At 40.5% G+C, this 13,358-nt stretch overlaps 1 protein-coding gene across 1 annotated transcript in view; it reads right to left on the reverse strand.

Moving 5' to 3' along the window:
* Positions 1-272: 272 nt before the first annotated feature.
* Positions 273-13,358, reverse strand: part of dync2h1 (dynein cytoplasmic 2 heavy chain 1) — a 166,120-nt gene continuing 153,034 nt past the window's right edge. The window contains exons 92-96 of the mRNA XM_088345324.1: positions 9,916-10,005; positions 7,041-7,150; positions 6,895-6,976; positions 597-713; positions 273-510 (exon numbers count right to left, since the gene is read on the reverse strand). Coding sequence (XP_088201450.1) covers positions 349-510; positions 597-713; positions 6,895-6,976; positions 7,041-7,150; positions 9,916-10,005 — 561 coding nt within the window. The 3' untranslated portion in view covers positions 273-348. The remainder of the gene's footprint in view (positions 511-596; positions 714-6,894; positions 6,977-7,040; positions 7,151-9,915; positions 10,006-13,358) is intronic.

Raw genomic sequence — 13,358 nt, forward strand, 5'->3', positions numbered from 1 at the left:
AAAATCTGCAAAGCAGTGAAATTGCAACGTGGCAAGGAATTACTGCTGACCTAAGCACTAGGGCCGCATGTCCTGCATGAATATTTAGGTTTCTCTGCTCCAATACAGGTGATTCCAATCACAAGGATTGTTAACAAGCTGAAAATTTGTATTCGTACAATTGAAGAAGAAAAACCTCCAAACTCAGGCGAGTTATGCAGCTCTCGAGGATTGGAAAGTCCAGGACTAGAATATTGTATAACCCACATCTATTGACAAGTACCAGCAAAAAGTCGTATGAAATCTTTATTTCAACTAAAATAAATACAGTTATAAAATGCACAGACTACAGTATGTGTTTCTGTCCCGTTATCGCTGTTTGAGGAACAGGGCAGCGCCAGTTTGTATCCACTGGCAAGGGTTGCCTCTGCAAGGAACGCTGATGTGCGTGACCACCTTGGTCCTCTCTGAGCTGCTGTACAGAGGCAGCCAGATGTTGTCCTCTGAAGCAGCGTGGTCAGCAGCAGAAGTCTGCATGTGGGCGGACAAGATCGAGTTTGACGAGTCAATTCATCTTACTTCCAATGCGCTGTGTCTGGTGCGTGTCACACTCGTACCTGAGGAACCCAGGCCATGTAGCAGAGCGGCACTGCTGACACACTGGGAGAGTCATGCTGATTTTCGCAAAGATGGACACCATCAAAGCTACAACCTTCTAGTTGGAGACCACCGACCTGCGATTGTCAGACAGAAATGAGGGTTAAAGATAGATGGCAATAGATCGACGGAGAGGTTTAATTATTGGCACTATTAAGTATGGTTTATTTTAAGCAGAACGGGTCCCGATTAGATTTTAAGCCCAAGCCTAAGTCCCATCCAAATTTCAGCCCTGCCGGCTCAAACATGTCAATCATTACGTTCAAGTCAGGTTTCTCTCTCGGTGACGTTCATGTTTTTCATTATCCACCTGTCTTTGTTCTTATTTGTTACTCAGCTTCTCCCTCGAGTTCCACGCTAGATTCTTAAGAATGCACTGCTCCTGTGGTTTATGGCCCAATTCTTAATAAAATGATGGACGGCCTTCAATTTTTCCGGTCAACTCTTAAAAAAATCTGTCAAAGATGGGAAATTGCCGGTTAATGTAACTTCTGCAGAAAGAAGTATAGAATAGAATATGTAAATATTTATTGCGTCTTGTTGAAATTAGAATTTCTCACGAAAGACAGGCTTTAATTTGTTATCATAAATCACCTTTCCTCCTTACGAGTCGTCACAAATAAAAAAATAAATTTCGTGATTGCTTCGAGCTTGGCCCTACGGATCAAGTTAATTGGTCGGTCTAGGGCTGGATATTTTTAAGGCCGGATCATACCTGTCCTGCCTGATGGAGCGTGAGCACGATACATATTGTGGTAGAGGACAAGTGATAGAGGAAGATGACGCCAATTTTAACATAGAAGAGGACAAAACTCGCTTTTCACCCAGGAAGGCGATGATGGGTTTTAGAGTACAAGAAGTGTGCAAGAGAATCAATGAGGTTTCAGGGAGTAAGAAGACAACGAAGGTTTTTTTCACAGAAAGATTATTCTAGTAATTAACAAGGATTATCTTTTTTTTTTTTTTTTAAATCATCGACTTTGATCCCCAGGACAGATCACAAAAATGCTAATTAACTGCATAGAAAAATAAATGCTAATTTCTTGGGTAAAAAAAAAGTACTATGAATAAACTATCTCGATTGTAATTATAGAATAGTACAACCAAATTGGAAGGCTTCTCCTTTTAGTGCAAGAAGTGATCTAGAAAGCAGCCGGCTAGCTGACTGCAAGCATTGGGGTGCCAGGGCTCTGTGACGATTACAATACAAATGTCCCGACCAACTAACAAATCACGGAAAACTCAATTTTGCTAATTCATTGGTTATGTTGTATTGATGTCGGTTGCCAATGTCGGTCTAGAAGTGTAATGCCGATGTATGTGTGATTAGGGTCCAAAGAAAAACATATAGTAGGTAAACAAAAAAGCACTGAATGGGGAAGCCAAGAGCAGCTGCGTATGTGCGCGCCCCATACCGGATACATTTTAATAAGTACCCAGAAATAAACAGTAAAGTAAAAAAAAAAAAGTCAACACTTTACACATTCTTCTTATATTTGAACATCCAACAAAATCAGTGTATACTCGTGATAACATCAAACCTAGTCTGGTGGACCTATCCAGTACTTGTACTTGTTTCGGTTATCGCGCAGAATGGTTGACTAAGCTGCATCTTGAATTGAGGCCAAGCACGTTCGGCGGTCAGACTCCGCAGAAGTCATGAATGAGAGCCATTCTTGATTCCAGCACTGTAGACCGTAGAGATGAGGGCCCAGCTTGGAGTCTTGTTTCACTGTTTTGATCCAGTTTTTCAGTTGTCCCTTGAATGTTTCTTCTAGCACTGCAGCGGTGGCAGGTCAATGGCTTCTCGGAAGAAATCGCCCGGCTATTGACCAAGGACATGGCCAAACCAACATAGTTGCCTCATGAGGAGGTTTGGGAGAGAAAAGAAGTCTTGCAGCTCATGTGGACCATAGCGTTGGATATGAAATGATGCTAGTGTACCTGAAGAATGTGGCGTGGACACTGATGATCAAATACCTTAAATTCTCTGTGATCAGAGACCCGTGTTGGCCACGTTTCACAACCATACAAGAAGATGGTGTGGACGAGAGCTTGACAGATTCTGACCTTTGTTCTCAAAGTAATTTTATGCCGGGGCCCTAGTAAAAGGCGGTAGAAAGCAAGACGAGCATTGTTAATGCGATTGTGGATATTTTCTTTGCTTCGGACTTCTCACTCTGCTCAACACAGGAACACCAGAGCTTTACATACTTGTTTGCCGCAGAATTACTACAGATGCAGAGGGAAGTACAACCAGAGCGTTGTTAGCCGCCTCATGTTTTAAGTCAGACCAATCCACCATGGGTGTCCCTTCCAGGAACAGAGGTTCCTGACGGCATAGCCCTGACCATCAACACGTTCACAACCTTACCACAGTAAGGAGAGGTTTATGGAAGGACCAATCCAGTATGGCTGACTGCCCACATATGGATATGCAGGCGATGTCACAAGAATATCAAACGTTGATTTAATGTTTCTTCAGGAGTGAACACTCGGTCAAAACTAAAACACTTTGTTGAACTGACATCGTGAGTCTGACGAATTAGTTTCTTATCTGTTTTCCAAAACACTTGGATGGGCTCATTAGTCAATATTTACCAACGACTCTGCTGCCATTTTGTTGTTAAAAAAACAAAAATTTTATATTTGTTGCTTTGTTTTGAACAGGAAACAAAACCTGGACACCAACGCAGAACAGCTTACTTTGCTTTTAAAATACAAACTAGTCTCTAGCAGGGAAAGAGATTACTCAAAATTGTAACGTAGACAAAGAAAAAGCTTGTTTTTTGCACAGAAACCAACAGTGGTTAAGGTCTGAAAGATAAGCTTACACTACGACCCCCAATTAAGGAGAAACTTGTACGTCATTTGTGTGAGCGCATTCAATGGGTTAACTCTGAGATTTTCCAGGGCAGCTCAGACAAAAAAAAGGAACTATGATGGCCAGATATCCACAGACAAATTAAAAATCATCATAATCAGAAAAAAAGCTATATGCAGAGAAAGCAAAATTGTGTGGGTGTGCATGTGCGTATAAGACGCTTGACAATAATTCCCTCACTATCACGATGTGTCCGATTTTCTTTCCCTTTTCATTAGTGGCCCACATTTCTCCCGGCTGTAGACTGAAAACTAGTCAAGTCATAGAGGACCCCCTAAAGCAGCCCGATAATAGAGCTTTACAACAATGATCCGAGCATATACAATGGCAAATGTTATTTCAGGTAAGAAGCTGCCACAGTGTTTCCACCACTGTCACCGCTTGCATGGTTGTGTAATCAAGACAACGAATTAACATGTCAAGTGTCATAAATAAAGGTGACTAAAGAAGGAAAGCGACTCACATCGGATTACATGTCAGTGTAAATCAGGGGTCTCAAACTCAATTTACTTGGAGCTGCCAGAGCCAGCGTCCGGGTGAAGTTGGGCCGAATCAGAATTTCCTCCAAATAAGCGCATTCCCAAAGAAAAAAAAAGATTTAAAAATAACAACTATTAAGAAATAATCTGAAATTTATCATCTGTAATAAATGAATCCATAATCCTAGTAGGCTGCATTTATCAGGACCCAGGTCACCCAATTTAGTTATTAAGCAAAAGAACATGAATTATAATACAAATGTGCATCTTTTAAAAAATGTCTATTCGGTCAGGAAATTCATATTTATTTCACGTAACATCAGCCTTACCAAGAGAGCGCTGACGTGATTGTCCACCATTTTGTTGCAAAGGGGTACCCCAAAAAAAACAAAAACCTTGTAAATGTCAGGAAAAAAAAAAAGAAGATTCAGTCACTTTGGGTTTCTGTAATTTGGTTCTTCCTTGTGCTTCAACTATATTTTTTAGTTGCAAATTCAACTTAGATGCAAATATATATGGTAGGGAGAATGTCTCCATGAGGAGAAATTCAGCACCCTTGCCTTGCACTCTGAGACAGAGCCACCATAACTGCATTCAGTTTTACTTTTTAGGTAGATATAAACAACAAATGTTGGTGGTGTATCAAAGATTGTAGGTGACGACACGAGTGAAGACGAAGTATTCAGCAATCGAAGTAAGTTGTTTTTAAGGGGCTGGTCACACAGGCATTTACGGCTGAATCACTGCCAGAAATTTCTGCCTTTGAGGCGGACGCTATTGGACGCATTGAGTTCGCCATTCAGACGAGATACAGCGGTGCTTAACACGAGGTCGGAAATACGCGCGCGGGTGGCAGTGCGAATAAGATTTGCGCTGCTCAATTCTTCAGAGCGCGGGTACACAGCTTTTAACGAGCGTATTAAGGCTGAACCACGGCCAGAAATTTCTGGCCGTGGTTCAGCAGATGCTGTTGGGCGCTATTGGACGTTCAGCAGATGCTGTTGGGCGCTATTGGACGTTTTGAGACCGCCATATAGACGAGATAGAGCAGTGCTTTACTCGCGGTCGGAAATTTTCACGTGGTTGGCCGCGTTCAAAACTTTTGAGCTGCTCAAAAGTTTGAGCACGTGTTAATCCGCGTGCCGCACACGTGGTCAACACGAAGTAATGACGCGGAAATGACGCGGAACGACGTGCTCTGGCCGCGGCCAGGGCGTTGTTACACATGGGTAGGACGGGAAATTTCAGCGGGTAATCGTGGGTGGAGCATGGTAATAGCATGTTCTGCGCCTGTATTGCGGTGTTATTACGTGAAATTAGCGTGTTACGCGTGTGACAGTCAAACGCCTTTCTCCGCGTATATACAGCGCGATTTGCCGATCACACGTCATTTGTGCTCGTGACGTCAAGGGGGTGAACATGGATCCCCGTCAGCGTAGTTTATCTTCATTTCGAATAAATCTTTCGGTGCATTCGCAGCAAGACTTTAATTCTGGGACCTTAGCTTAGCCTTTTGGTTGAGAGTAAGAGACCCGGCTCCTAAGCTCTGTAGCGTATTGTGAACTGATCGATAATGGATAATGAATAAAGAAGATAGAACAATCACCCTTAACCCCCCCCGTCAGCGTAGTGATCTCGTCTTGATCCATTATTATTTCTAGGCATTTCTTTTCAAGATAATAAAATAAAAATGATGCCATAGCTTGAAATCTTAATCTTCACGGGACAGTGTCTTGTGCGGTTATGATTGCTACAGCCCGGTGCCGAGATTAGCATCCCCTCGCTAATACAACCACCTTTACCTCGTTTTATCTCACTTTTAGGGAATGTAATGGCGAACATATAACTAAAACCACATCGTCTTGCATTTGTTGGAAATGTAATACAACTTAATCCACTCCGTCTTTGTTTTTGTTGTGAACGTAATCGAACAGTAATGCACACCGTATATAAAATCCCCCCCCCCCTCGCGTGAACGCGCATTCTGCTGCGCTTCCAACGAAAGCGATCGTATTCTATATAAAACGCTTATTAAAACTATAAAGCGAGCTAATTATAACAATTGGGAGATCCCAGTCTATATAACGCGTTTATTTAAACAATAAAGTGCGATCGTACTCTACAAAATGCGTTTGTTAACGTGGATGAAAAAGTCACGCGAGGGGGTGGGGCGGTGTGGGTGTTGCGTAGGAGTCGGATTTGGGCACAACACCGGCTCGGGAGCTTTTATACCCGTGGTCCACACGAGAAAATGACACAGAAATGACGCGATGAGGAAGCGGAACAGTCGCCGGCGTCTGTTTTGCGGGCATACCACCGATGAACAGCGGGTTAGCCAATTTTGCGCATTTTCCATCCCGGACAACCACGGGCAAAAAAAAACCCGCAAAATTTTAGCCGTGATTCAGCCGCAAACGGCTGTGTGACCGGCCCCTAAGATTTGCTTTTAATAAAGAGTGGTGTAACGCAAAACGTTGCAATGAGAGTTGAGTTTCAAATTATTATTGATAACGCGTAACAGTACTCGTTACCTCGAAAAGTAATCGCCATCCTTTATAACATGTTAGCGCCAACACTGGAAAACTACCATTATGTTTTGACTCATTTTATTAAAAATGTTTAATAAGAGCTCAAACGAAAAAATAAAGAACAGATGGATAGAAGAAAGGCTATCTGTAAGAAATGTTGCACAAAACAATACAACATTAGAGTTAAAATAATACACACTGTCCCTTTAACTTTATTATTAAGGCACGGGCCTCAAGCTATCATTTTGAGTGCAGCAATTGGCCCAAAGGATGCTAGTTTGAGATCCCTTGAGTAAATAAGCAGCATTGGCCTAGAGAGCCTATATTATAAGTTTGTAGGGGATTTTGCTCACCACCTTCACCTTACCTTCACTTGAAGTTTGGCTCCAAGAATGGAACTCTTCCATGACGATGCAAAAGCCAGACTATCCATAGGACAGTCTAATGATCTAAAAAGGCAAAAAAAGATGTTATCGAAATGGTCATATAAGAACAAGGTCAAACAAATCCCACCTGGCAGTCTCCTGCCTCAGGGCGTTGAGAAAGGTGTCGGGGTGAAAGAGCTCAGACAAATCCAAGGTGTCCGACAGAAGATTTTGTTGGGTGGCACGTTCCACCCAACTCTGTTGGAGTGGGAACAAATATGAAATAAATATGCGTGTAAGTGAGGCAAACTTTTCAGGGATGTCCTGATCACGGTCTTTGATTCCAATTATCATGCTTTCTGCACTTTGTCCCACGATAAAAAGAAATAGTTTTAGAGACAACAGTATGAGCTACAGTATTTATTTGTGTATAACTATTGAGCGCTTTAGACGCTGCCCTACTTGAGAACAAGACGATCGTTCGTAAGTTGAATTTGTTCGAAAGTAGCTCCAGTGCTATATTTTGTACATCCCGAAAAAGCTGTTCGTATCTACCTTTTTTTTGTAACTTTAATGTTCGTAAGTAGGGGAGCGTCTGTATACACTTACGTATATATTTATTCGTGCAATGATTGATCAATCAATAAGTATCGCTGACCAAAATCTAAAAACAAAAAAATTGTACACGAGTCGAGGCAGAGAGTAAGGAGACACCTAACCACCAGACGACATAGAAAAGGCATTTGATTTTATGTCATTGCCGCACATTTTTTAATCACGATGTCAGAAACACTGATTTGCAGAGTGCATTTTGTTTTCCATTCTGATAGGTTAAACAAACTCTCCACTTCTTCACCTTTGCGAAATAATATGTATATGTTCGTGACTGATTTTTTTAAGTATTTTAATAAAATACTTTCTCCTTTCTCCATTTTCTAACATTAAATTCTGGCAGTGTAAAAAGGAAGTAGGCCTTTTTCTATGTCATTTGTACCACTGGTGTTGTGGTAAGATGTGAGTGCTCTTGCCGCCACAACCTGGGTTTGAATCCAGTAGCATACAATAAAATGAAATTGAAGGTATTGTTGGATACATTAATCAAAACATGACACAAAAAAAAAAATAAAAAAAAAATAAACTAATGCTGAGAGTGAGCATGGCCAAATATGGTCACCTTACGCCCCCTCCCCTAAGAAAATTTGACAAATCTATTTCTGCCAACCTTTGCTTAAAGATTTGCACCGTATTTGCACTAATAACCCGGTCAGGCAATGTTAAATAATTTTGGTCACCGATGTTTATCGATTGATTAACCATTGCACAAATACGGTAGTATCTGTTCTAGATACGGCGGATCAGGTTATAAGATGCACTTTTCGAATTTCTTGCCAATTTGGGGTTTTTAGTTGCGCCTTATAGCCTAGAAAATACGATATGTCTCTATATGGAGACGTGATCTGATACTGGGACAATACAAGAGAGAAAAGACTGGGAGACTGGAAATGTTGCATTAACATAAGACTGGGAGGTCACTGGTTCAAGCCTCGGTCGAGTCATAAGACTTACAACATTTGGTACTCATTGCCTACCTGCTTGGCGCTCGGCATTAAGGGTTGGAATTGGGGGGTTTGGTCACCTAATGACTCCCAACACAGCAGTTGGATCTAAAATGCCGGCGCCCTGTTTGGCTGCAGCTGCATCGGCTTGCTAAAGTTTAACTGTACGGGTCAGGTGTATCGACATTTCGTTCTGTGTGCATGGTTACAAAGAATGACAATAAAAGTAAATTGAATTGAAATTGAAAAACGTTTTTCCTCAAATGCATATATAAATATAGATACAGACCTGTATATGTATATCGTACATGGAATGCTTATCACTGTAAATGTATATATAAATGGATCATTTCACCCAATTCCTTTTGAATCATTCAAAATAAACTAAAACTTCTATTCTAAATTTAACAAGTTATACAAGCACTAAACTTGCAAACATTTGATAGCCAAATGTCACGACATTGGTGACCAAAAGGGGGCACCACGTTGGTTTTAAAAGAAAGCAGTTTCTTTCTTGAAAGTTCAAAATCGATTGATGTCTTCTCTCCTCACTTTGAATATACATTAAGCTATGAACTTTAAGTCAAGTCAAGTCAAGTCATTTTTATTTATATAGCCGTTAATCACAAAGAGTCTCAAAGGGCTGCACAGGTTATTGCAAACCACAGACTATTATACTTCTACAAAAATACAAAAAAAAAATACCACGACAGGAATACTATGATATAAAAATAAAAACTACAGAAATATTATGACAGAAATACTACGAATAGACTACAACAGAAATACTATGACAGAAATACCACACAAACACTACTACAGAAATATTACAAAAGTACAAAATAAATCCTAAAAATACTACAGAAATTCTAGTAGTATGTAGTAGTATGTAAATACAGTAATTAAAAAATACCACAGAAGTATTATAAAAAATACCACTACAGTAATATCATGATACTAAAATACTACTACAGAAATATTAAGACAGAAATAACACAAAAATACAGTTATACGACAAAAATACTACAGATATAATACAAAAATTCTACTATGGAAATACTACCAAATACTCAAAAAATACTACTGCAGAAATACTACAGTAATACTAGTAAAGTACAACAGCAATACTACAAAATTCCAACTTTAGAAATGCTACAAAAATAATAAATAATACTACAACAGTAACACTACTAAACTATTTCTCAAATTGAGTGCTTTCAACAAGGACCCAATATATTATTTTGCTTTAATTGTAAGCGTTTCAAAACCAATTTGAAGAAACTAATCAATTCAAAAACAGAAATCATAAATATACCTTGTGTGCATTTATATTTACTCATCAATCAAAATATTGCATAGCTCTCCGGGATCAGCCATTTTTTAACCTAATGGGGCCCACTCCTTTCCTAAAGCTAACATATAAAGTACATGTACTTTCTCGATCTATAATCTTACTGCAGGTCCTACCTGTAAGGCGAGCGCTCGCATCATAACAGTGCCCAAGTACTGCGTTGGCTCTTCTGGTCCCTCCCACATATTCTGCCATATCAGAGGGCACTGAAAAACAGCAAGTGGAAATAAACTAACAATTCATGAAAACATTTTAGTTCGTCGCATCAGCAGTCTCTGTATTAAACATGTCCTTCTAGCATATAAGCGAGTCAAAGGTAGTAGCTTGCTTCATCCAATGCGCAGTCAAACGAATGCATATCTCGGGCTTGCTTTTGCTGTCAATGCAGAAAACTGCACGGCGTGGCATCAAATCAAATTCATTGAGCTGCATCAAAGCCAGCCCCCGGCAGAAGAAGCCCCAAAAAGTTGCTAGGATTAGTCCCCGGCTGTGTTTTACATAAAATTTAAACAGTTTTGACAAGTCATTACATTGTGCAGTGTGCACTTCCCAGCATAGGAGGAAAATGGATAATGTAGGATTGAAGGAGTGGGGTTGCATACAAAAAGAGCAACAAAGTAGCTGACCTTGACAGGGCTTTGGAGAAAGTAGTAGCATTTTATCTCTGTCAGAGTTGTCTTCCTTTATCCATTCCTCGTCTGAGTAAAATGTAAACTACAATATGTTTTCGTGCATGGATGGTTGTTTTGTTGAATGCTATCATTTAGTTGTCTGTAGTAAATGATCAACATGAAAAATACAAAAAGATGAAATAAAAATGAATAGAGTAAAACCTCGTTTTTCGCAATAGTCAAAACCCACAAATTACAAGCTCAAGTATTTGTTTAAAGCCCCAAGTTTGTAATATTTGACCACTAGATGTTGTCTAATGCAAACGAAAACCAGTGCTACAGCAAGCAGCGAGATGGCAGACACACATGGCAAATCTTTAGGTATGTATTCATCCATCCATTATCTGCATTGCTTATCCTCAGTAGGGTCGCGGGGGTGCTGGAACCCATCCCAGCCATCTTTGGGCAGTGGGCAGGGCACACCCTGAACTGGTTGCCAGCCAGTTGCAGGGCACACAGGGACAGACAATTCGCTTGCTCATTCACACCTAGGGACCGGCCAATTAACCTGAAATGCATGTTTTTGGAATGTGGGAGGAAACCTACACAAGCACGGGGAGAACATGCAAACCCTGCACAGGAAAGTTGATAGCTGGATTTGAACCCATGACCTCAGAACTGTGCCGCACACGCGCTAACCACCGCTCCGCCGTGCTGCCCAGGTATGGATTCCTATGTCATATCATTACACATTTTTGACCTTCATTTTTATAAAAATTGACGTTGGTATGACAGTTCACTTTTTTTTTGTAGTATTCAAATCAATATTTTGTTTTTTTACTGAATAAAAGTTTTTTGAACCACTGGTAAGCACTACATTTTACACACTGTCCCTTTAAAAATGAAAGTACTGTAATTCATAATTGTTACTTTATTTTTGTTTTTGTTTTTTATCATGTCTGAATTGTCCAAATGCAATGAAAAAATATATTTCGAGTTTATTGCTCACTTGATTAAGGTCGCGATATGCTTTTTTCGACATGATATTTTGCCGCCAGCATGTGAACATTATGGAAACCATATATTTTTTCATTATCAAACATTTTTTAAAAAGCGCCAGGGAGCTACTCGGGAGTGACAATACCCGCAAGTCCGTATTTTGTGGCAATAGAAAACAACTTCATCTGTTTAGCCAATCAGGATGCAGAATACAATGCACGATCCGCAAAGTATCCACGATACAGCAAGGGATTAGTGTACATACAGGCTAAAAAAGAGATTACTGTAAAATTTCGCGTTACAAAGTGTCCGATTAAAAACCGCATGCTCAAATTTAAAAACGAAACTCAAGTTTGTGTTTGTACGGGCCTTACCAGAATTAAAGCCGCAGGCTTAAACAGCCATGAGAATGAACAAATTTGCGTTTATTTCTTACATTTTGAACCCAGCCACACCTGTCACCAACTGCGTAAGTAGTTTGGCATTTAAGCCTTTGGCTGCAGAACACCAATGGCACCGTGCCCCCGCCCACCTGACGCCGTTTTTAACTGCACCATTTTGCGATTTGGTCTGTTCTGTTTACATCACGAGTTTCTGATCATCTGACCTTTCAAGATGGCAATTACAACTACAGACACTTATTTACTACAGCGCCAAAAATGAGAGCTGCATTGTAAAAATGTGGGCTCTACATTTCTAGACAACAGCGCCAAAGCAACCCAAGTGTGGAGAATAGAGCCAGATTGCAACACAGAGGTGTTTTTGGCGTTTTTGTGTTTGGTGGCAGTTGCAGACCAAATTGCATTCAACTGTTAATGTTACATGAAGATTAAAGGAAATTCAGCGACCTGACATTGACCTTGATGATACGGAAAGAGAAGTGTAGCGTTTTTGATAGATAACTTCCACTGCTGTTCCATTCGGATGTAAAAATTGAAGACAGGATTTGTGGGGGGAAAAGTTGAAATATAACATGAAGGTTTACTGATCACAAAGAAAAAAAATATATTGTTATCATAATGAATCATTTAGGAGAAAGAATCCAGGCTAAACACTGACGTTATTACAAAATTAACAACAAAGATAAACAATTGTGTTCGACCAGCAAATACATTTGGCCATTTAAAGTACAGTGATCCCTCAATATAATGCGCTTCGACTTGCAAGGTCTCGTTGCTTCACGGGTTTTCACAATGCATTGTTTTATGTATTCTGATTTGCTGTCCCTAAGGCCTTACGTAATGGTAATAACGAAATAAGATGGTATTTTGAAAATGTAATTAATAATTTAATGTTTACAGGTATAATATCATGGTTCACGGTTCATGGACTTCCTAACTGCCTGGGTCATCGATGCACCACTGAGGAGGCAACTCTGGACAGCTTTCGACACTGCTGACGGTTCCTGGCCTGTTTTTGGGTCATGGCAAAGTTGTCACCAGTCGATTCCTTGAAGTTCATTCGGCCAAGTTCTTTTTCATTCTTCCTCTTCTCTTGCCCCCTTGGACTGTGCCCTCGAGAATAATCTTGGCCAGTCCAATTCCTTGGAATCGGTGGTAAAACTCAATTTCGGTCCCACTATCCAACCGCGCCCTGGCTGCGGTGCTGACATAGATAATGAACGCATACCAATTCAGGGTTAGGTGACGTCGTTGCACGTGTTATTTGTTGCCGCTGCTCGACCAATCATATCAGCTGCCGATATGTCACCGGCTCGCAGTAAACGGTCAAAGGTGTTGCTGTGCTTTACTCCAAAAGTCAATGCAGGAATATGCCGTACTTGGAAAAAAAAACATCTCAGCTAAAAGGGGTGGCACTACCAACATACTCAAACACCTGACTGGACAATAGGGCATTAAACTTAAATAATGCACTGTGTTTGAGGCGCTTCGAAGGCCGCAGGACAGTGTAGCCACAGCAGGTAAAGAACCTAGCTAGCCTTCTAATGG

The sequence above is a fragment of the Urocampus carinirostris genome, chromosome 10 (assembly GCF_059441175.1).
Source record: "Urocampus carinirostris isolate Australia breed hairy pipefish chromosome 10, RoL_Ucar_1.0, whole genome shotgun sequence".
Taxonomy (NCBI): domain Eukaryota; kingdom Metazoa; phylum Chordata; class Actinopteri; order Syngnathiformes; family Syngnathidae; genus Urocampus; species Urocampus carinirostris.